At 39.7% G+C, this 24,401-nt stretch overlaps 2 protein-coding genes across 8 annotated transcripts in view; both read left to right on the top strand.

Annotated features, from left to right (window-relative positions):
* Nucleotides 1-12,121, top strand: part of LOC140483804 (protein FAM107B-like) — a 220,657-nt gene extending 208,536 nt beyond the window's left edge. For all 5 annotated transcript variants that reach the window (XM_072582413.1, XM_072582412.1, XM_072582414.1 and 2 more), the window contains 2 exons: nucleotides 8,332-8,488; nucleotides 10,066-12,121. In XM_072582413.1, coding sequence (XP_072438514.1) covers nucleotides 8,332-8,488; nucleotides 10,066-10,182 — 274 coding nt within the window. In that variant the 3' untranslated portion in view covers nucleotides 10,183-12,121. The remainder of the gene's footprint in view (nucleotides 1-8,331; nucleotides 8,489-10,065) is intronic.
* Nucleotides 12,122-14,551: 2,430 nt separating this feature from the next.
* The window catches only part of LOC140483802 (peroxisomal acyl-coenzyme A oxidase 2-like), a 36,639-nt gene continuing 26,789 nt past the window's right edge, over nucleotides 14,552-24,401 (top strand). For 2 of the 3 annotated variants that reach the window (XM_072582407.1, XM_072582406.1), the window contains exons 1-5: nucleotides 14,553-14,748; nucleotides 15,560-15,722; nucleotides 18,258-18,412; nucleotides 19,061-19,168; nucleotides 19,972-20,091. In XM_072582407.1, the coding sequence (XP_072438508.1) occupies nucleotides 14,589-14,748; nucleotides 15,560-15,722; nucleotides 18,258-18,412; nucleotides 19,061-19,168; nucleotides 19,972-20,091 (706 nt within the window). In that variant the 5' untranslated portion in view covers nucleotides 14,553-14,588. Of the gene's footprint in view, nucleotides 14,749-15,559; nucleotides 15,723-18,257; nucleotides 18,413-19,060; nucleotides 19,169-19,971; nucleotides 20,092-24,401 lie in introns of all 3 variants that reach the window. The other variant, XR_011962038.1, reaches the window with a different exon arrangement.

Below are 24,401 nucleotides of genomic sequence, written 5' to 3'. Positions count from 1 at the left end.
TTCTGGTACTATTCCTGTCGACAATGACGACATAAGGTTCAAAGCCAAAGGCTCGGCAATCTCCTCCCTGGCTTCCCAAAGACTCCTCGGATAAATCCTATCCGCTCCAGGGGACTTATCTATTTGTACACTTGCCAGAATTGCTAACACCTCCTCCTCATGCACCTCAATCCTATCTAGTCTAGTATCCTGTATCTCAGTATTCTCCTCAAGCACATTGCCTTTTTCTTGTGTGAATACCGATGAAAAATATTCATTTCGTGCTTCCCCTATCTCCTCTGATGCCACGTACAACTTCCCACTACTAGGCTTGATTGGCCCTAATCTTACTCTAGTCATTCTTTTATTCCTGATATACCTATAGAAAGCCTTAGGGTTTTCCTTGATCCTATCTGCCAAAAACTTTTCATGTTGCTCTTCTTACTCTCTCTTTAGGATCCATCCCTCTAAACTTTGGTAAGAGTAGTCAGATCATGTCACCTTAATCTTAACCTTCTCTTTGGCCAGAAATATATTTTATGAAACAGTGAACTGGCAGAATGCTTAGGTGCATGAGTTACTTAATAAGACCTCTGTATGCTTCATTGTGTGCTGGCACCAAAATAAATAGCCAGTCACGTTAACTATTGAGCAACAATTAATTGAGTTAGTTGATTAGAAATCCCTCCATATAATTAAACAAAACACAAGAGTAGGTGTGGACTGCAGAGGCAGCTGGAAATAAGATTGGCAGATTGTTAAATAACAATTAATTTAAAAATACAACTTTCAAGTGATAAATGGCTTGAACAGTCAAAGTTTCATCTTTGGTCAAGTTGCCACAAAGTTATTTGTTTCCCATTGTTCTAAGGAATGAAAGAAGTTAAAAGTTTATTTTTGTTTTAAAAATCCTGGTAGTGGCCTTTATTGAATATGTTTCTGGTTTTGCAGTGACATGTACTTTGTATCTTCACCTTGTTAATATTGCCCTTTTACCTTGGAGTTTTGGTTTGATAATTAACAGGAACCCAGGGAAAAGAGTAAAAATGCACAGGGTTCTCTTATTTATCTTCAGAATAAACCTCTGTACTGAGCAGATGGTGAGCATGAAACCTTGGGCCAGATTTTCAAGGAGTGGCAATCTCACTCAGGTTACCCCTCTGCTGCTTTTTCGCATTAAGCAAGAGCTCTGCAGTTCTGACAGGAACAGGTTCATTCAGAAATGTGGAGCTGTGTTTTAAATCTGACAGGTCCTTTTAGTGTAGGGTAGCCTTTATTTAACTGCAGCGATTTCCTCCGAATTCTCTGATTTAGATGGATACTTTCAGAGGTTCCAGGGTTAGGGGAATTGCAAGTAGAATCTTCAATTCCTCAGAGAATGTCTGTAAGTAACTAAACTAAAGAAGGAAAGGGGAAAACCATCTCCACGTTGAGTTCAGTAAGACACTGCCTTGTTTTTCTGGACATTATAATTTGTTGAAAGTTTTGGTGGACCAATCAATTCCCTAAGGCATTTATGGTATTTGTTGCCACTGCTCTCACAAAAATGTTCTCTATATTTTCAAGACATTCATTGATTTTGTCAGAGCTGACGACAGCCTCAAGCAAACTCTTTGATTGGCACAGCCAACACTGGGTAAATTAAATAGAGGTCAAAAACATCAACATGGTTAAAAATCAATCTGACTTAAAGGCGGCCCTATGTTTTAATCCAACTCTACTCTTCTATTGCTGTTGATATGGTTGCTGCTTTGTTTACCATCAGATTAATGGATGCATCAGAAATCACACTGAGGAGAAACATCATAGGCTGCATTATGTTGACCCAGTGCAGAAGCAGAAAATCCTTCAGGTTGTAAGTTTGCTCGCTGAGCTGGAAGATTTATTTTCAGACAATTCATCGCCATACTAGGTAACTTCATCAGTAAGCCTCTGGTAAAGTGTTGGCGTTATGTCCCGCTTTCTATTTGTGTCTTGGTCCCTTAAGGGGTGTGATATCATTTCTCAGAGGTTGGCAAATGGGATCCAAATCAATGTGTTTATTGATGAAGTTCTGGTTTGAATGTCAGGCCTCTAGGAATTCCCATGCGTGTCTTTCTTTCGCCTATCCTGGGATGGATGTGTGTTGTCCCAGTCAAAGTGGTGCCCTTCTTTCAAATTCTATTTTCAGTTGCCCAGTTCTGTTCACTGTGCATTTACATTCACACAATTTAACCCTACCCCATATTTCTTTCTTGCCCATTGGAAGGCAACTATTTATTTGTTCACTGTCAACATTCAAGCCTTCCATTGCTTTCTTTTCCCCATTTCTCAACTCTCTTTTGCCCTCTCTAGCACTTCCAATACTAAGCCCATTAGTCACCCCAACCCCTGGTGCTTTCTTCAACTGTCTTACATGGATTGATCACTCTCACATGGATTGGTAAGTAGCATAGGTTTAATTTGTTGATAAATCTCGAACCAGTTTTCTTAACAGATAAACTGATCATTTTTAGTAATGGAGCAAATTCTATATAAGTCATTGGTCTAGCATGCTGCCAGTTATATAGTGTCATCTTGGTCTTGACTCATTATTGTACTCTGCTGTTAAAGGCATACCATCACATGTGAGATGCAGGAAAGGTTAACTTGGAGAAAGGAAAGCTGGGATAGATTATATTTTCATAGTAGAACTCTCTGACTCTGTAGCATCAGCAGTCCTCACTTTCTCTCAGCAGATGAAATTTTATGCAGGCAAGTTCTGAAGTACTCCAGATTGGCAGATAAAATAAATGACTATATGAACTGAACTGAAATAGTTCTGATTGGAATTTAGAAAGACTCTAGAACTTAAAATTTGACGTGACAACACAGAACCACAATGAACAAAGGCAATGGAATAGAGGAACTATATAACCAAAAGAATGGAATGCAAGAGCAAGCTTGATCAAACTGTGTATCCCTGCTGTGGTAGGATCGAAAGGAATCTCAGAAATAGGGGAGTATCAGAAACAACATGGGTAATCTGAGGAGTAATCTTTGTGATCTGAGCAGTCAGTATTGACCTCACACAACTGACCGTGTAGCATACTCCTCAATGCAGTAGAACATAGAGAATTCTTAACAAGGGAGACTAGGGAATGCCTGGATGTTGGACATCGTGGATCTTATTTCAATTTATGCAGTACAATCCACATCATGCACATAAAGGAGAGATTGTAAATTCAGTGGGATTACTGAAATCTGTCTTCACCTCCCAGTAATACTCAAGAAAGATAGCATCGCATATGAGAGCATGTAGGTGAATGCTTACAGTTCAAGATGAATGGAATGAAACTCCTTGTTCCGGTGCAGCCAGAACTGTCTTTGTGAGTTGTGGCCCACAGGTGATACTTGTAAAGTTACCAGTGATTAAATAATTGTGGTCAATCTGTAATGACTAAAGACATGGTCAAGATTAATGGTGGCCAGGATTTGTACCCTGCAGTGTTGGACACTGGGTATGCAGTTCACATGCAGAACAATACGACTATAGACAAAAACAGAAATTGCTGGAGAAACTCAGCAGGTCCAGCAGCACTTGTGGGGAAAACAAAAGAAAACAGAGTTCACATTTTGAGTCTGGGGGCACTACGTGAGAACATTTTATTTTGTATCTTTATAGATGTCTACACCCTGTTCTGTGTAAAGGCCTGATTAATGCAGTTCTCCGTGAAGAGATATCACTCACAAGTGGAGCGCATGTGCTGAGACAGAAAAAAAATACTTAGCCCACCCATTCCAGGTGTGTTTGCAGCCATTGTCCATTTCCATCCATACATTTATAAATTGGACAAGGATGGAAGATGACTTCATTGAGTGAGTCACAGACATATCCTTGCAATCTGGCCACAAACCTTCATGTCACTTCCTCCCCTGCACTCCCTGTTAACTACATCAGTACAATGCTTGTGTACACTCTTGCAGCGCGTTCTTGGTAAGCTCTAATATTCACATCTTCATCTCCCAATATTACCTCATGAACCCCAGCTCTACAGCTTAGACATGCTAACTATGGTGCTTCACTGTTTCCCCACACTCCATCAAAAGCATGGTGGTGGTGACTATCAATTTGCCACTTCTCACCTACAGTAACCCATGTCATTATTGTCTCCCACCCTTATATGGTCTGTTTCATGGATTGAAGCAAAGTGCATCTGAGGACTCCTTGCTTGGTCTCTTAGCACTAATTCACTTTATGTCTATTTGAATGCTCCCAGTGTCTCCGCCTTGCCTTGAAATGTCTCGTTCAGAATGCACAGGCTCACTATACTTCTGTGTTGTCTTATCTTTTAGTTCAGACACAAAACCAAGCAGCTTGTCATGGTTGTCAGCAAAAGAGCAGAAGCTGCTGTGTATCACTGTTGCATCAATCTTACACTTAAAGCATGTGCCAGAACTCATGTGACAAACAAACTGAAGGTGTGTCATGCAAGTGGCCCTGTCTCAAAGGCTAAAGCAAGTAGTCCTCACTCATATTAAGGAGGGAGAGCAGTCGTCACTTGAGGGGTGTCACCACAGTCTGTTAGGGGCAGCGTGTGATCTCACTCCAGGAGCATGGCCATGGTCAGTCAGCTGTTGAGACAGTCTGGGTCAGTGGTCCCATATCAATGTAGGTGACTGGGTCCCAGTCTTTCCTGCAGGTACGTTGCATCCAGGCCTGAGATTCTTGGTAAGTCAGTCAGGGAGCTGCACAGAAATTAGTCAGGATTCAGTCACTCATATACATATGTCAGTCAGTGTACCAATTACAGAGGAACTTCAATTATCCAGCTGGGCAGGGAGTATTTGATTCGGATAATCAAATGCCGGATAATTGAGGTTTCTCTGTAATAGCTTTCAGAGGTCTGTGCAGCAGTGATTAACATTACTGGAAAATTGGTGTCATGGTGTGATGCTGATGTATTCTCAGTGCTGACCTCTGTGGACAAAGGGTGCAAGTGGTTGTACGCCCTGAGATATAGGGGACCACCTGGAGGTACCCACTCTAATTTTCATATCATGTATTGTCACTGTCTAGTTTCTTGTACCATGTGGGGAAAAAAGGAAATTAATAGATTTTAGGTGAGTTTGGGTACTAAGGAGATGCAAACTCCATTGGCCTGCATGTTGTGCTTCTGCTCCATTGTTGTGTTTCTATTGACTAATGTTTAATAGTTTTAGGTGCCATGTGACCAATTCAGAGCGGAGTAATAGAGTCATAGAGATGTACAGCATGGAAACAGACCCTTCAGTCCAACCCGTCTATGCCGACCAGATATCCCAACCTAATCTAGTCCCACCTGCCAGCACCCGGCCCATATCCCTCCAAACCCTTCCTATTCATAGACCCATCCAAATTCCTCTTAAATGTTGCAATTGTACCAGCCTCCAGTTTAGCCTTTCTTTATCTTTGCTGTTCAGTTAAGGATTTATAAACACCAGGGAGCCTGATGCCCAAGCTGGGGTGAATAACTTGATTGCTGGCAAAGTGAATGAAGTAGTAACTCTCTGGCAGACATACAATCTCGTGGCACTCCATAAAATTTGCTCTATGAAATAAGAATCAAGTTTATTAAGAAATGAAATTCAAATACTTTCATTGATAACATTGGTCTAATTTAACTTGTCTGTTCTGAAAATATTAATTTAAAAACTTCTCACATTCTAAAATAGTGTTTGACAATGAGTTTGTAAATAAAATCGATAATGTTGCCTTTACCTTCCAGCATAACAGCTGTATAACAAAGCAGGTAATTGCAAAACAAACATTGTGGGAAACATCAATATATGGTCAGATAATGACAAAAGCAGATCTAATACAATATCTTTACAATCAAGACAAACTATACTGCAACAGAGGTGATTCACTTTTAACAAAGTTAAAATGATATGCATTCTGAAAGTCTGAAATAAATAAAAACAGAAAATGTTGTTAATGATCAACAAGTGCAGCAATACATGCAGAAAGAAAAAAGTTGGGTAAACATTTTGGGTCAACTACCTTTTCATCAGAACTGGAAAGATCAAAGAATGTAACTGACTTTAGGAATGTACCAACAGTGGGGAAAATGGTTGTGAAGGGGAAATGAGAATGAAGGAGAAAGGTTACTAATTGGGTGGAAAGCAGGTGAGATTAAATAAGCAAAGCAATGTTGATGAAAGGCAGTAAACAGGGGTAATTGGCCAAGTACAAAGATGAGTTTAGCGGAGACAAACAGTTATAGAAAATAGCACAAAAGGGAGAGGGAATGGGAAATCTGAGGAAAAGGCTACTATGGTCTTGAATTGTGACAGATGAAATAAGATAGACCCCAGGTGGTGAACTGGAGTGTGTTCATAACACAGGAGCTAGCTCTCTACTGTGAAGCATGGCAGATGCACACTCAACACCAGTAACAGGAGGAGAATTTTAACAGGCATTCATGTTGATGTTAATCCATTTCCAAATCACAACTGCATCAGGCTAAACAGAAGCTGATGGGCTACTAAATTACTATGCACATTTTAGGAGTAGCAGGACAAAAATGGCAGCTCCTGAAGGGAAATCTGAGTGGATAAATTACAGGAAAGTACACAGTGTCTATTAAAACAAAGTAGAAATGATCCATCAAAATTCCAAACACGGGTCAGCATTTTGAAGACTACTTCCAAGGGCTTCTCCTAGATATACTTGTGTTTCTTTGGCTCTGGCAACCTTTTATACATTTGTTTAAAATACACAACTCTTGCTGCAGGATTCAAGTTTCAAAGCAACATTTGATATCGTGTATGTGCAATGGCACTCCACTGATTGGTACAGCCATCCTCTGTTATTAACATGGTCAATAGAAAACTGATGGGTTGAAGAAGTTGTAAAACTGTTAAATTCAGTCAAAACAGTGCCCAGGACAGTTTTTCCTGCTTTTTTTTTGTTGCTTTCCTCTCCTTTCCCACCACCAGCCCCGTCTGGTAAACTGGGTATTTTACAAATCTTTGATTCAATTATAACTAAAGTGGCAGAAAGGAAATGTGTTGGGAACGTCACAGACTTAGCTTTTGCTTTATGTTGAGCTTATGGAGGTAAAAGTAATAGAGTTGTACAGCACGAAGCAGAACCCTCAGTCCAACTCGTCCACACTAAGTAGACATCCCAATCTGACCAAGTCACATTTGGTCCTTATCCCTCTAAACCCTTCTTATTCATATACCCATATCTCCAATTTGTTTTGAGGTGTTATAAAACAAGAGACAAGATATTAATCGGGGTACTGCACTTCACCCTTCAGCAGGGATTTCAACATACTGATCATGGGCGACGATGGTTTCAATGCTTAAGTGATGCCCAACCAAGGTCAAATGGTCTCTTGACATGTGCAGCTTCATGTAAAGAAAACTAATAAGTTGGGAAAAGGTAACAGGCAAACATTAAGTATTTTCCTTCTGCAGAGGATCAATCATGTATCACATTTAGAGAAATGAATGCTGCATTCAAATTTTAAACATTCGTTGTTTTTGATGCATGCACCTGAAACAATCTTGGGAACAAATCTCATAAGTATAATGAAACTATTTATCACAAAATACAAATTTACATTAAGTTACATCCAAGACAATTGGTAATCAGCGATCTACATGATACCAAAATATGTTATAATGTGACTCCTCTTTCAAACCCTTTCAGCTTACATTCCAAATGTACGTGGAGAAAGAGATGACTGCAGATGCTGCAGATTAGTCAAAAAAAGTGGCACCGGAAAAGCACAGCCGGTCAGGCAGCATCCGAGGAGCAGGAGAATCGATGTTTCAAGCATAAGCTTTTTGTCAGGACCGAGCTGACGAAGAGCTTATGCTCGAAATGTCAACTCTCCTGCTCCTCAGATGTTGCCTGAACGGCTGTGCTTTTCCAGATGTACCTTTTGATTGCAGATGTACATGTTGAGTTGTTGGTTAACTGCTACTTATAGGAGTTTCCTGTTGGCATGTTTGCCTTTGAGGTTTGTTTGAATGCCTTAATGAGTCAGATTGGATTTTTTCCGAGATTTTCCTGAATGTTCAGTATTTTTGGTTGTGTATTTTTTCCCTCCATGGTAGAAGGAAGGACCAGTGGATGATCTTTTTGTGCACTTCATTTCTCTTTATTTTTGTAATCCAGATATATATTAGCTGTAATTTAAGAACATAAAAAGTATTATCTTGTAAATTGAGGAGGTACCTCTTTATTTACTCAATTATTCTGACTTGCATGTTTCTGAAGTGTCAGGAGCTCCAGATCCACATCAGTGTGACACCAGCAAAACCAGTAGAAGCAAAATTTGACTTTGATTTTCCATGGACAAAGCCACCAGAGATTTCAGTTAACATTTTTTGTTGCAGAGGTTTGGGTTCTGAAAACAAGCCAGAGCTACAGAGGGTGCTGGAATACAGGCGGAGAGATCAGCTGATTCGACAGAGAAAGGAGGAAGAGGAGGCACGGAAAATAAAATCTCCTTTTGAACTTCAGCTTCAAAAAAGACAGCAAAGATTAGAGCAGGTTTGTGTTGTATGTGCACCTTGCCTTTGAGAGAATTCATCTTTTTAAGAGCTCCTGGGCTTTTTGTATTGAATGACTGCCTGACATTGGCCTGCAATGTTTGCAAGCTGTTTGGTTTGCTTGAATAACTTGAATGCTTTACTCTTTTAAGTAAACTAACTGACAATTAAGTAAAGCTCATAATTAATTGACAATTAGATCATTATTATTAACATCTGTTTGAACAAACAGATATTCTACAGAATTCTCAATGTTTGTGTTGTGATTATCCTATTTTGCTCTAGTTACTTGGAATTTATCAGCTTTTTAGGCGCAATCTTCTCCATAGTTGGCAATCTCAAAGGATACCTGATGTAACTCCAAAAAGATTCCTAGGCTCTGTCCCCAGGGTGTTCTAAGACTATGTCTGAAGGGATAGGCCTGCTATCTAAAAGAACTATGCTGTGAAAGACCTGCTGTTAGCTGGTCCAATCTCTACATTCGGACTCCCAGGAAATCCCAAATCTGATTTTCAGAGTGCTGACAATTAGAAAATTAAATGGCCAAGGATTGCATGTCCATGAACTAAGCATCCCATTGCAATCCTAGTGGGACTTGGGATTCCTGGTATCCGCTGACTTTTTTTTTGTCATAACAGAGATGTCCACCTCCTGACAAGAACCTAGGCTGTTGTGTTTTTCAAGCACCGTGCATTAGTTACTTCTGCTATCAACAATTGAGTCATGACAGTTTGAAGATGAAGCCAAGTGGATTATTTTCTTAAAATTGATTCCTTCCCTTTCTGATGTTGACAGTTTAGTAACTGTACAGTTCATCTGTATAGCTTCATCTATGATGGCATTAACCAAACCAACCTTACTGATGAACATTGTGTTCCTCAATGTTTTGTATCCATGGTTCCTTTAATGATTTCTGAAAGTGATATTCAACATTGGGGAGTTATGCTTTATCAGCATTACTGAAACATTAATTGAGATGAGTGGGACAGGAGAATCTGCACAAAGTTCCAGCGTCAGCTTCCAAAATTGTCAGAGCCATTCCTACCTGACTGGTTATCATTGTAAGCCCATCTCTATTACATATATCTCCCTGGTGGGAGCAGGACATATCCATGATAATGGTAGAACAGTTTGGAAAGTTGTCCCCGAGTTGCACCCATGGCAGTCTGTAGCAATGCTGATTAGTCTGTGTGACTGCTTGCCCAACTTGGTTGCTGGTCTCCCTATGTTGTGCTGAAACTGCTTAATGGCACAGCACCTTTACAACATTTTACAAAATGTTATTGTAAGGGGTAGAAATAAACTTTGTAATTGTTATGGAATCTGAGATGGGATGAATGGGATTTGTAAAGAAAGCTTTACAATCTTCAGAATAGCAATAGGATAATTCAGTAAATCTTGATGATCAGTGAGTACTAAATCAAGAACAGACAGTCATTAATCTAATATGTTATGTAGGGACCTGATCAATTGCACATAATGCTTCACAACATGTGTGGGTCACTTGAAGCAAGTTCAAGTCAAAATCTATGCAAGAACCCATTATAATATTAATATGTTGTAAATGTTGTCTTGCAGTTGGAACAAGAACAAGAGAGGAGTGGAGAAGAACAAGAGAATGCTCCTGAATTTATCAAAGTCAAAGAAAATTTACGGAAAACCTCCACTTTCAGTACAGAACAGAAAGCTGGTTAATGCTGCGCCTTCCTGCCTCAACTGAATTTAACTGGTTGGTTAAACTTGGCACCAGTTCTACTTGACTGATTTGCTATGCGATCATTGTAGAGTTCATTTAATGTTCTTGTCTTACTTCAGAGAATAATGAAATATGAAATGTTTATTCTGCTGCGAATGGATGGCCAGCCTTTTTGGATATAAAGAATGTTGTTTCCATTGACTCACCAAATCTGGTTATTTGGTGAACACACTAGAGTACTGTCTATGGTGAAGATAGCAGTTTGAAGAAAGACAAAGTTAGGGTCCACTGGCACTGGATGAAGCTGGAAGGTGATATGCTAAAGCAGAGTTTGAGTGATCCATCAACACTATAAATCCATTACACACTGCTAAAACTGATGATATGATCTGCATTGAGTTAATTATGTTCTCGCAAACATTGCATAATTTTTATGCAAAGGTCCTTCCATCTAAATAACATCAACTGAATTTTTGCAGTAGTGATTCTTAACTGTTTAATGAGAACATAATAGAGTGTTCCCTTTGACAGGATGGCATGGTGAGACATATTACAATATTGGGTTTTGTATCATCAAAACAAGTTTTTTGTGCCTGCATTTGACCAGATTTTAAATGACTCATGTGTCTTGGTTTCTTGATACAATTATATTTGAATTAAAAGGTTGTGACTAGAAGATTACATCATTGTAAATGCTGCATATATATTTTACTATTAATCTTGAGTTCCTGATCAACAGTAAGGTAAATGGTAGGTAGTAGTATTTTATGGATAAATCCTTGTATAGATACACACATGTACAGCCTTCAGCTAAATTCACAAGAATCTGCCGGGAAGATTCAGAGCTGTAAGCTGCTGATTTTTAGCAATTGAATTTAGATAAAAGAACACCTTGTATTTTGGAAATATATACCATGTTTCTCAGTGGGATAATTGTCTATACACATGGGTTGAGTAATGACTGGGGTCTGCACAATTATAAATTTTACAGCAAACAGAGTAACAATTGACCTAAACACTTTAGAAATCTGTAAGTATCTTCCAGACAATATTTTAAATTCTGTACTAATTTTATTAAGACATTACTGTAGTAAGTTATTAGCTTGGTACTTTTCTTTAATGCTTCATTACTTTATTCAGTCTTCAGAAATCATGAAAAGTAGCATGACAGAATGTGTAGAATTTCATGGACATGGCACAAGAAATAAAGTGACTACTGGTTTAAGGTCAAACTTATTTTTTTAAGAAGTGCTCATGTGGTTAATTGGTGCAGTATTTTTATATATTTCATGTTATTTCTCATATATTTCACAATACTAATATATAAGTTTTGGTATTTAGTCTTGAGGTCATGGATACAATGCTTACTGTAAAAAAAAAACCTTAATTGGTTATGAATGTAACTCTGAAATCACTTAAAGTATATTTGAATTTGGGCTGCTGTTAGGTTTGCTTTCTGTGTATTAGATTCACAGTATATAAATTTAAAATGTTTTCTTGCATTTTACTTGAACACGGTTGTGAAAAAGTACAGTTTGGCTAACACTGTTTAAATGACAGTTAGTATTGTTTATAATGGTAACAGTTATCTGTATATGTTTGCAAATATTGCCTTTGAGGTGTTACTGAATAGGTATTGACTGTTGGGTAAGTTTTATACCTATCACATCACTACACTAAACCATAGTCTGATAAAATATATCAAGCAGCACTAATTATGGAATGGAGTTTATTTTTCTCACTGCTCCTTTTTTGGGGATTTATTACTTTTCTGTGTATAAAATGTGTATCAAATTCACATCACCATGAATGTGATTATAGTTACTCAGTTCAATTAATAATTACAGGAAGAAAACTGTTATATTCAGCTGTACTGACACCATCTCTGTTTGTGTCATTGTACCTTATAACTTTGAAATAAAATAGATGCTTATTTTACTTTGTGGAAATAGATGGTTTAATTAGGTTTATATTTTTTGCTTCAAGAATTGCAATTACCATAATATTACAATATTTTATACCTTCCATATAAATTGTTACTTCTACTTACAGACAACTATTGGCATTTTACAAGACCTAGAGCTGAGGAGGAAGATTTTCCATCACAGGCACCCAATCATGACCTCATTTGGTTTAGATTGACCTATCAACGAATGAATTACATTTTGAAATGTAATTATTGTTCATGCTGTAGCCAGGATACACATAGCAAGATACCAAAAACAGCAAATAACCAACGAATCAATCATGAAGGACTCTGTTCTACCAAGTGTCATGGGGGCATTTACATTGCCCTAAAGAGGCAGACAGTGTATTGCCTTAACATCTTCACTAATAGAAGGGTCCTTGATAATGCAGAATTCCTTCCAGACTGAAGTATTATTATGTATTGAAATCTGACTAAGATGATATGTACATTTCAAAGCAATATGTCTTATCATCCAGTTTATATAATTTTGTTGCTAAGTGAGCTAAACTCTTAATTCCATTAATATACTTACATCTAACATATTCAAGAACATGAATATATATCATAAAATACTTCAAAGTAGATGCAAATTTTTTTTTTGTAACAATCTTCGGTGCATTTCTTTTTACTTGGCAGTTTTCCATGGACTTCGAGTACAGATATTTCTATCTGCTGATGTTGAATTACGTAAATATAAGTTGTCTGGAAGATCCTCAAGGCTAACCAGAGTTAACAGTGTGGACGCTGGAAGATAATCCATGGCGAATGTTTTGATTATAGGACACCAGGGTAAAGTCCAAAGGATTTATTTGAAATTGCAAGCTTTCAGAGCGCTGCTCCTTCCTCAGGCGTGGTATGATAGGGAGGTATTAGACAGTATTTAAAGCAAGATTTTAACAACTTTAAAACTAGCTGCCCTTGTTGAATCCTTTAATCAGTTAGGAGATAGCCTGTTGATTAAAGGTATCTGGATTTTGCATTTTAAAGTCTTTGTCCCTAGATAATTAGAGCTGCTGGGCAGGACATGGTGCTATTCCCGTGGGATGCACACCCAGACACACACCGATTGTGCCTGGAGGACCATCAACTCGGTGAAAGATGCTCTTTGGTCAGCCTGAAACTTGGTCTTTGACTGATTGTTAGGGCTGGCACATTCCAAGGTCCAAGACTACATGCTAAGAGACAAACTAAGGGGGTGGCACAGTGTTTCGCACTGCTGCCTCGCAGCACCAGAGACCTGGGTTCAATTCCCACTTCGGGCAACTATCTGTGTGGAGTTTGCACGTTCTCCCCGTGTCTGCGTGGGTTTCCTCCAGGTGCTCCGGTTTTCTCCCACAGTCCAAAAAATGTGCAGGTTGGGTGAATTGGCCATGTTGAATTGCCCGTAGTGTTAGGTGAAGCGGTAAATGTAGGGAAATGGGTCTGGGTGGGTTGCTCTTTGGAGGGTCGGTGTGGACTTGTTGGGCCAAAGGGCCTGTTTCCACACTGTAAGTAATCTAATCTAATCTAATCTCAGGCTTTGGACATTTGCTGCGAAAGTTCAGTGGGGAAAGACCACTGTATGAGGTCTCCCTGCTGACGTTAAATGGGGGTCCTCCGCGTGTCCTCCAATCTTCAGGTCAGCGTCCTCGAAGGCGAACTTTGCTATCAGCTTCTGCTCGATGATTTTGCGTTGTCGCATATCTCAAAGTTCCATACCCATGAAGATAGTCTCAACCGAGATCTTGGATTCATGTCACACTACAGGTAACTATATACTATATACTCACTCTCACACACACGCACACTTATACAGAACCTCTCCCACATACAAACACACTCACGTTCACTCGCTCTCGCTCACCCATATATACACACGCACACAGACACGGAGGAATTATTTCATTCGAGATTCTTTTCGGTCAAAGAAAAAGGACCTTAGCTTAAAACATAGATTCAGTTTGGGTCCCCACACCTAAAGTGCGTTGTCTAAACTAAGATATCACCCCTTGTTGTACAGTGATAAAATCTTGCTCCAGATTGCAGATTGTGATGGTGAAAACAACAAATGCTCGAGATCCCAGCGGGTCAGGCAACATGTATGGAGAGAGAGAGCAAGGTAACGTGTTCTGTGATTTAATCAAAACAAAGAACTGCAGACGCTGAAAGTCAGAAACAGAAGTTGCTAGAAAGCTGAGCAAGTCTGGTAGTATCTGACAGAATCAGTGTTAATGTTTCGCATCCAGACCTGCAATCACTACAGTGCCTGTTACCTGGTGTCTGTGTAACAGCAACTTGTCAGCTATCCCATTGGACAAAAACAGGTTGATCGACGTTGTGTTGACCCAATCCACGGAGGGATATGGCGGGTTGCACCAATAGGAGGCGGTATGGGCAGGGCTCGGCTGGTGACAGATGCCCGGTACAGGTCATTGCCGAGCCTGCAGTTGGAGGGGAATGGCGGCGGTGGGGGCAGCAGCAAAGGGCCCGTACAAAGTACAGTCCGCTATCAACCCGGACATTGCGAGCGAGAGGACGGCTCCGGGATTCCCGCTGGAGAAGTTAGTGAACCTGTTAGATGGCGGCGCGGAGCGCACTCGGATCCGGAGAGCGGTCGGTGAGTAACAGGCGGAACGGGGGACACAGTGCCTGACCCCCCTCGGGGAAAGGGTGGGGGGAGAGGGGGACAGTGCCTGACCCCTCGGGGAGGGGGGTGGGGGGGGACAGTGCCTGACCCCCCCTCGGGGAGGGGGGGGGGAGAGGGGGACAGTGCCTGACCCCCCCTCGGGGAGGGGGGGGGAGAGGGGGACAGTGCCTGACCCCCCCCCCGGGGAGGGGGGGGAGAGGGGGACAGTGCCTGACCCCCCCCCCCGGGGAGGGGGGGGGAGAGGGGGACAGTGCCTGACCCCCCCCCCCGGGGAGGGGGGGGGAGAGGGGGACAGTGCCTGACCCCCCCCCGGGGAGGGGGGGGGAGAGGGGGACAGTGCCTGACCCCTCGGGGAGGGGGGTGGGGGGGGACAGTGCCTGACCCCTCGGGGAGGGGGGTGGGGGGTGGGGGGAGAGGGGGACAGTGCTAGGGCCTTTCGCTTTCGGGAGGGGTGGGGGAGCTGTGCCTGTCGTATCGGGAGGGTGGGGGTGGAGCAGAAAGGGGTGACCGTGACTGTCGTATTGGGGCGGTAGTGAGTGATAGTGCCCACTACAGTATGGGAGGGGGTTGGGGAGGCTGTGGATGGTGACAGTGTCGTCCAATCGGGGGGTGGTGGTGGGGAGGAACAAGTCAGGAGCTCAGAAGGGAATTCAATAAACAATGAAGTGTGAGTCGTGTTTTAGATCCTCAACTTTGATTAATTTAACATTAGTTTTGAATTGGTTCAATTTAAGTTATATTAAATGTTTTAATTTCACATTTATTTTCTTTCTTTTATTAGAACATGTCGTTAATGGTGATACTGTATTTAGTCGAGAAAATGAATATTTCTTGACACCGACTGAGCAGTATGAGTTAGCTGTGAAAAGAGCAGTACACCTGTGGCAGAAAATGAAGGAATTGGGATGGATGGATGATGGACCTGAGTTGCAGTTTGCTTATAGGTATATTTTATAACTTGTTTGTAAGAGTTCACACTCCCTCCTCAGGTATCAAACACAGTAAGAGATCTACTATCAGTTTTGTTCCAGTGATGTCCCAAGAAAGTACATGTGTGGTCTGAACTCAAGTCTTCATTTCCTTCTGTGGAAATATTCCAGTCAAACACTGCTCCACAGTGTTTTAACTAGAGTCAATAATAGACATGGAGTCAAAGGCATTTATCAACACTAAAGCATAGTTGCTATGCCATTTTGTGTCAAACAGAGAATATTGGCTGTAGTATAAATTTTGTTTTTAAGAACACTGATGCATTCACAAGCAAAATATAATTATGCAAGGCATGATCTCAAATAAGATACCTTTGCTGTAAAATTATCTCTTTCAAGTTACTTAAGCTCAGTCTTGTGACGTGCATCTAAATTCTTGTTGTAGTATGTTTGATTTCTATGTCCTGTTTTCTTGATTTCAGAAAACCTTTTGTGTTTGCATATCTAGCATGGTGGCATTACCTAATTACTCCTTGTTCACATTCACTATTACATTCTGAACTGATGTAAAGAAGTCTTTTTGGTGAATGAAACTGACTCAACTTTCTCTCCACATTTTACCAACCTTTCTACAAACCAAAAGTCACACATCCCTGTCAAGATATTTCTAATCACTCTCTGTTCAGAGATGTGACCTACCTAGGACCAGATAGGATTTTAACTATGGCTTCTGATCCAAAGGTAGGAGCACTACCATTACCCTGCAAGAGTCCTCCAAACAAATTCCTCTTATCTCAAGTCCACAAACCTGCTTTTAACTACCAGAACCATTCACAAGGAGTTTTGAAAGTGTCCTCTTGTGGTGCAGTAGTACTATATCTAACCCTGAATTGAGAGACCTGGGTTCAAAACCCACCTGCTCCAGAAGTGTGCAATAACATCTCTGAACAGGTTGATTGGGGGGGGAAAAAAAGGACAAAGAGGTATGAGGGCTCTTGTAGTTCAGTAGTATTGTCTTATCTCTGAGCTAGGTGAGCTGAGTTCATGTTCCACCTGCTAACATCTGTGAATATGTCAAGTAGAAAACTGTCAATAAAGGCTTTTAAGGTTTACAGAATACAGCTGGATGAGTAGGTAAGGACCAAGATACTCAGTCTACATTATGTGCCATTCATTTGAAATACTGGAATTTCTGTGAATTGTTATTGTGCTCATCCCTGTTCTTGTGCTTGGCTTTTTACTTGAGGAAAGCATTTTTGTTATTGAGTCCTTCAGTATTTCCTTTGTCATCCATACTAGTCTCCCATTTTTCTCTCACTTGTTAGTCTATAGTTACAAGCTGTTAACAGACGTGGAAATTTTCCATCTTCCTCCTTCCGCTTTCAAAATTGTGGTCCACTTTGGTGCTCCTAGCATAAACGTGATGCTAAACTCTACTGCATTTTGGTCACTATTTGCAAAACACTCATACTTCAGCTGTGGGTTCAATGCAACCAGGTTCATTAATTGCTTAGCAAAGCCGTTCTTGCCTGGTCTGGCCGACATATGACTTCAGACCCTCAGTTTGATACTTAACTGCCTTTTCATATGGACTTGTAACTGTTCTAGTCAAGGGCACTTGGGGATGGGCTAACCCCATATATCCTGTTCATTATAGCCAGAAATCTGATTTCTCACCTCTTACACTCATTGAAATCTTCCAAACTTACCTTGAATAAACTGAAGATTTAATGAAATGAAGCCAGATATTAATTTTTAAGCTGTCTCATTTCATGGATTGTAAGACAGTGTCCAAAGTAATCGTGGAAAGCATGAGTTCTGAAGAAAAACATAAGTTCTGAAACTTTAACACTCTCTCTCCCCCCACAGATGCTACTAGACCTGCTCAGTTTCTCCAGCATTTTTCTTTTGTTCATTTTGTAATCAAACTAAGAACCCTTTCTACTCAAAAACAAATAGGGTACTTTATTCCTAAGGCGGGCTGGCTTATTTTTACCATTATATTTCTTTCTTCTAACTTGAAACTGTTGCCAGATTTCAACTCTTATTCTAAACCACAAATTTATATCTTATAGTCCTCTTTACAGAAGCAGAGGATACTTTCCAGTACAGGGCTTTGTCAGTAAGGGGGATTTAGTGAGGTGATGACATAGTGGTAACCCTACTACTAGTCGCCCAAGGGCCTGGGCTCAAATTCAACTATTGTGAAATTTTAAATTGAATTTAAATCTGGAATAAAAAATTAGCCACATTAATTGTAACCATGATACTTATGCCATAAGAATCCACTTGGTTTATTGATGCTCTCTTAGGGGAGGAAATCTGCCATCCTGACCTAGTCTGGCCTACATGTGACTGCAGACCCACAGATTGATTCTTAACTGCCTTTTTATAAAGACTGGTAACCATTGCAGTCAACGGCACTTGGGGATGGGCTGGCCCCACAACCCTTGTGAAAGAATAAAGAAAAGAAAACCTTTAGAATATTGGAGATGAGTTCTTCACCTCAGAATTTCAAGCTTCTGATCCTGTGCTTTCTCCTGGCTTTAGAATCATGGGAGGAAATTTGGCTTTTGGAGTACACAACGGAGTCTTTATACCAACCATCACAGAACTGGGAACAGATGCACAAATTGCTAAGTGGGTTCCACTGGCTAAGGATTATCAAATTATTGGAACCTATGCTCAAACCGAACTAGGCCATGGTAAGAGGACAAATTGACAAGCTAATATTTGCGCACTTTTTCCAGCACAATTATATTGTACCAGTTGATTTATGCTTCATAATTTTACAGAATCAAACTCCGATAAGTTAGGCTTTTAGAATTTACAAAAGTCAGCTTCTAAGTGGAATATTGGTGCTTAATGTACTATGGCCCAAATCAGAGGGAAGTGTTTCTATTGTGAACCAGACAAATAAATTCTGATCTTGGTTGTGCAACCATTCAGTCAAATTCACAATGGCTCCTTTCTGAAAATAATTTAATGACAATCAATTTTAGATCAAGTTGTAGATCAGTTTAATACTACTCTGTTCCAGTAACTGATATCTGGCTGTTTAGCAAACTTTCTTTATATAATTGAGGTAGTTGAATAGATATGCTATTTCAGTTAGGTACATATAGCAATCGGTTTAGAATATTTGTATGATTGGAACCCCTGAACAATACTTTACTAAAGTCAACAATGCAGCCAAACCTGGCTCAAACACATCAGCTGAACCTGAGATAAGTGACAACCAGAAAGAATAGTAGTCTCTTGACGGTAAATAAATCAACTTTTCGTTTCCATCTGTAATCTCTAACTTTCCATTTATCCCAGTCTTAATCAGTATGCTTGCTGTTCATTTTAAGGCACCTATCTTCGAGGACTAGAAACAACTGCATCCTTTGATCCTTCCAACCAGGATTTCATCCTCAACACACCAAAACCATCATCAATAAAGTGGTGGCCTGGTGACTGTAAGCCTCAAAACCTTTCACTCACTAGACTTAAAAGTCATTCATTTCTGCCTGTCACTGACCATATAGTTGTTTTGAATGAAAATGGATTTCTAACTCAAGAAAATCTATGTACATTGTACTCCACTAATTCAAGACTATAACATTACAGGTGCTATCTAAATGCATGTTATTGAAGTATAATGGCCTGGGCCTTGCTGGAATCAAGTGTATCGTGGTGTATGTCCTTAGCTAGATCTTTTCTGAATGCTTCATTTCATTGAATTGCTCCACCATTTCTTGCTGGAAGTGAGAGCTTATAATGGTGAGATGATGGAATGAATCCTTTTGAACCTGAGTGAATGACAGAATCAACAGTGTTTTTAACAAATAAAATTTGAGGATGGAGAAAGAAACCATAACAATGGAGAAAGAAGGTTAATTGGGGTCAAATCAAGTGCTAAAGAAAGATCGAGAGATGGGAAATTGAGAAAGTAAAGACAGTTAAAACCTGTCAACAACAATTCAATACATGAAGGGATGAGACTGAATTAATTGGGATTGTATTGTCAATTATTTAAAATTGTTTAAAAGATAGAATATTGTGCCTAACTGTTAAAAGTGTAAACTATGACACAATTCACAGGCAATTAGTGTGTAAATCGAGCATTCTTAACAATACCAGGAAGGCTATTAACACAATGCCTTTTGTTTGAAACAAACAGAATATTGTAAATTGACCAACAAGTTGGGGGACAAGCATTAATATAATCTATTGCATTTTTTTTAAAGAGGTCTTAATAAAATGTATTTACTGCTGTCAGTGGGTAGGTCGGCAAATCATGCTGTGGTTTTGGCGCAGCTGTATACCCAGGAGAAGTGCCATGGGATGCATGCTTTCATTGTTCAGATTCGCAGTCTGCTGGACCATTCTGCTTTGCCAGGTAACATTCTGCTTGTTTTATTTTTCTGACAGTTTGGAAGTCTTTTTAGCAATAAAGTCTGCCTTGTCTTATTCTGACAATGGATGAGTTATAATAAAGTACTGTTTTCATTGTTATGCTAATAAATTACACAGCTATGTTGCCTCTGATTAATAACTCTGAACTTACCCAAGTGTCCTGTTATAACTTCTTTAATGAGAGCTTCTAATCATTTCTCTCTGATAAATGTTAAGCTAACTGGCCTGTAGTTTTTTGCTTTTTGTCTTCCTCTTTGAATAAATATGCCATCTTCCAATCTGAGGGCATTTCCTCCAAATAGAGGAAATTGGAAAATAACCAATACATCAACTATTTTACTAGCCGCTTCTTTTAAGACCCAGGATGAAGTTGATCCGGATCTAGGCACTTGTCTGCCAACAGTTTAAATAAGTTACTAAGTATCACTTCTTATCGGGGAAGGGTGCACGGTCAGGTGATTTTGATTTTTCTGAATTTCTCCATGCATTGAACATCCTGACTTTTTGTTGCTTCTGAAATTTTGCTTGTATCTTTTATATTGAAGATTGATGCCAAATTCCTGTTCAATTGATCTGAATTTCCTTGGTTTCCATTATTAATTGTCCAATTTCACTTGCTGTGGGACCAATGTTCACTTAGCTAACTCTTTCTCTTTAAATATTTGTAGAATCTCTTGTTATCTGTTTTTATATTTCTGGTTAGCTTTGGCTGAAACTCGAATTTTTCCATCCTTATTTTTGAGTCCTTCTTTTCAGATCTTGGGTTTCCTGAACTTGGATTGAACTTCTCTGTTGTGCTAATGCCATAATTAACCAGGAAAACCACCTCTCCAACTTTTCCTAGGATCCTATCGTTGCTAAATGCCCTGTGTTCTTCAAGGCTCAATCCATGTCATCCTGGTAGCCATGTCGCTGTAATGATTACTATGTTATACTTACTCGATTCTATTTGGACACTCTGTTATTTTGTTTTGGCTACTATATATGTTGAGATGCAGAGCCTTTAGTTTTATTTTTGTGCTGTCATTATAAATTTTAGTCTTATCTGTAAGTTAACTGTTAGATTTATACTCTTTGTCCCTTTCAGTCGTGGCCTCATTATCCTTTCCCATATTGATATCGTTCTCTTTGGCCTTAAATCTGCCCTTTGATTTTCCACGTTTTCCCACGTTGTGATTCCTTGCTGCCATTATTTAGTCTAAACTCTTCTCTACTTAGGGTACACAGTGTTAAGGATTGAGGAATTTCAACTGTGAATTATGTCTAGCTCTAATCTGGTTTCACTTGTTCAAACCTGAAATACTGGAAGCTGGGCTTCCGACAAACCTGACCATGTCCCTGATTGTAATGGTGATTAATTCAGGTTTCTGCTAATTGCGTCTGTTTGCAGCCGTTTGAGAAGACTCTTAAAATTAGGGTTTATTTCTAGAAAACAGATATCCTTTAGATATCAAGAAATACTGTATTAAAACTGACTATGCCAGTGAAACTCATAAATGTATCTATTATTTCTTGAGATAATTTTCAATGTTTTAAAATTGGATTACAAAAGGTGGTGGACTAGAAACTCTGTTGCAAATTGCTTATTTTGTTTACCATTATTAAACCTATCAAGGCATAGCTGTATTAGTGAAAAAGAAAATATATAGTCTTGCTAATTTTGCAGTTTTAAGAAAGATTCTGTGCACGGGTTCCTACCCCCTGTCAAAAATGGGAAATAATTAGGCAAGTTAGCCTTGGAAAGAAACTCCTTGTTCCCCAACTCTATAGTTAAGTGCTGGCCAAGAAGGCCTACCAGCAACCTCCTGAGTTAATGTTCTTACCCACCCTACAAGAAAAAGAAAAAAAATCCCTTCTCTTTACTGGATCCTCCGAACTGTGGGTTCTGACCAATGGACTTCAGAACTAGAAGTTGCCAGACCCTGATTTAGCCAAAAGCATGTGGTAACCAGGTCACCAAGACTGAGTTTTGTCTGTCAGATGTTAATGAGCTAATTGATGAATGATCAGGTGAGTTAGCTGGCCAATGAAAATGGCGTGTTTGTCACTGCCTAATGTATTAGTTTCCACATTTAGAAATAATATGTTAAATTTTCACCCTCCAAAAACAGAGGACACAGGAAAGAGGAACAGGAATGAGCTATTCAGCCCATTGAGCCTACTTTCCCATTAAATTATATTCAGACAGTTGTCTTCCATAATTTGATGCTGGAGAGAAGTCCACAGTCTCTCACCTTCTGAACTAAGAAATTTCTCCTCTGTCATAAGTGACCTCCTGCATTTCCTGAGAATGTGATGTATTGTTCTAGAGCCCAGCTCAGCAAAATATCATCCTACATCCAGTCCGTCTGGTTTGTCATGTTATACATTTCATTGAGATCTCTGCTCTTCTAAATTCAAAGAATACAGGCCTGATTGACCCACTATCTCCTCCCTAAAACAATGCTGCCATCTTCAGTACCAAACTAGTGAGCCTTCATTGCACTTGTTCAGTGGAAAGTATCTCTTGGGTAGAAAATCTCTCTGAAAATCCAAAAGCATTCAGAAACTTCTGGTACTTCCTTCTCAACTCGACTAGTTTCATCTTCAAAAAGGTCCAGTAGGTTTGCTAAACTTGCTTTTCCCTTTCATAAATCCACGTTGACTTTGTCTATCCCTTGGATGACAATAGGATGATCAATGCATTCACTAATTTGCATATACCTTGGCATCCTGGAATGTAGATCATCAAGCCCCTGGGGATTTATCAGCTTTCAGCCCCATTAATTTCTCTAGGGCTTTTTAAAAAGTCTAATACTAGATTAGATTCGATTCCCTACAGTGTGGAAACAGGCCCTTTGGCCCAACAAGTCCACATCGACCTTCCGAAGAGTAATGCACCTCTGACTAATGCACCTAACACTATGGGCAATTTAGCATGGCCATTTAGCATGGCCAATCCACCTGACCTGCACATCTTTGGAGTGTGGGAGGAAACCCATGCAAACACGGGAAGAATGTGCTCCACACAGACAGTCTGCCCGAGGCTAGAATTGAACCTGGGACCCTGGTGCTGTGAGGCAGCAGTGCTAACCACTGAGCCACCGTGCTGCCCCAATTTCCTCTACTAATTTCCTCTTATTTCTCCTTACTAGAACCTTGGTTCCCTAACATTTCTAGAAATGTTTATATTTGTTTTCTTGCATGAAGACAGAACTAAAGTTATTTAATTGCTCTGCCATTTCCTTATTATCAACTGTCCTGTTTCAGAATGTGAGGTACCTTCATTTCTCTTCATTAATATTTTTCTTTTTACACACTTACAAAAGCTTTTACAGTCCACTCAGTTTGATGCGAGAAAAATGCAAATTAAATAAAATCTTGAGCAAATAAAAAGTTATCTAAAAAGCAGTACGAAGTTTGGTGGCTCTGTCCGGGATTGAAATTTGGTGTTGTCCTCTGATGGAGGAGACATCTTCTCACTACAGGTCCTGAATTAATTTGTCAATATGTGGTGGAGGACAGAGTAAAAATGTGATTCTGTCTTCACTTTAGGCCTTGACTTTATCTTTGATGTAGATTTTGTGGAGGAACTGACTTAAGCCTTTCACCTCTTAGTGAAGCTCATCCTGTTTTTGTGAATACACCCTCTTTTTAACTGTTTGTAAAGGGGACATTGTGATAAAGTTCAATTCTTTGCACATCTAAAAAGTATTACCTGAGAAAGGGGATGGAGGGGAAAGTTTCTCAATTTTCCCATTACCTGCATAGATTCAAGCATAACACAATGGTTGATGTGAGAGCACCAAGATTTTGTTCAGCTGACTTTATGATAGATTCCATTTTCTTAAATAACACGGGAAGGATTATTAGAGTTATGGAACATGAATGGTTCTGTAATCTTTGTCAGTTTGTTGAATATGGGAATTTCCATCCCTGGGAGAACTTAAATTCAGTACGGGGGTCCCTGATTTGAGTGTCAAATTTACAAACATGATCCTATACGTGGTTTTTAAAATTTAAATACCCAACATATGAATATTTCCTACACAATCAGCTGCTTTCCATTGTCCTGAATTGTGTTCCAAGTCGAACAAATTGACTTGCCAAAGGACTGTAGAATAGGACCCATTTGTAACCCAGGGACTGCCTGTAAATTTAGTAAAATCTGGAATAAAAACTTAATATCACTGGTGATCATGAAACCGCTGGATTTCCAGTTTTAAAAAACCCCATCTGGTTAGGCAATGACCTTCATGAAAACGAGTCTGCTATATGGAGACAGCCTGGCTTCCATGCAACTGCCTTCTGAAG

The sequence above is a fragment of the Chiloscyllium punctatum genome, chromosome 12, assembly GCF_047496795.1.
Source record: "Chiloscyllium punctatum isolate Juve2018m chromosome 12, sChiPun1.3, whole genome shotgun sequence".
In the NCBI taxonomy this organism is placed as follows: domain Eukaryota; kingdom Metazoa; phylum Chordata; class Chondrichthyes; order Orectolobiformes; family Hemiscylliidae; genus Chiloscyllium; species Chiloscyllium punctatum.
This window is presented reverse-complemented; position numbering and strand designations above follow the sequence as displayed.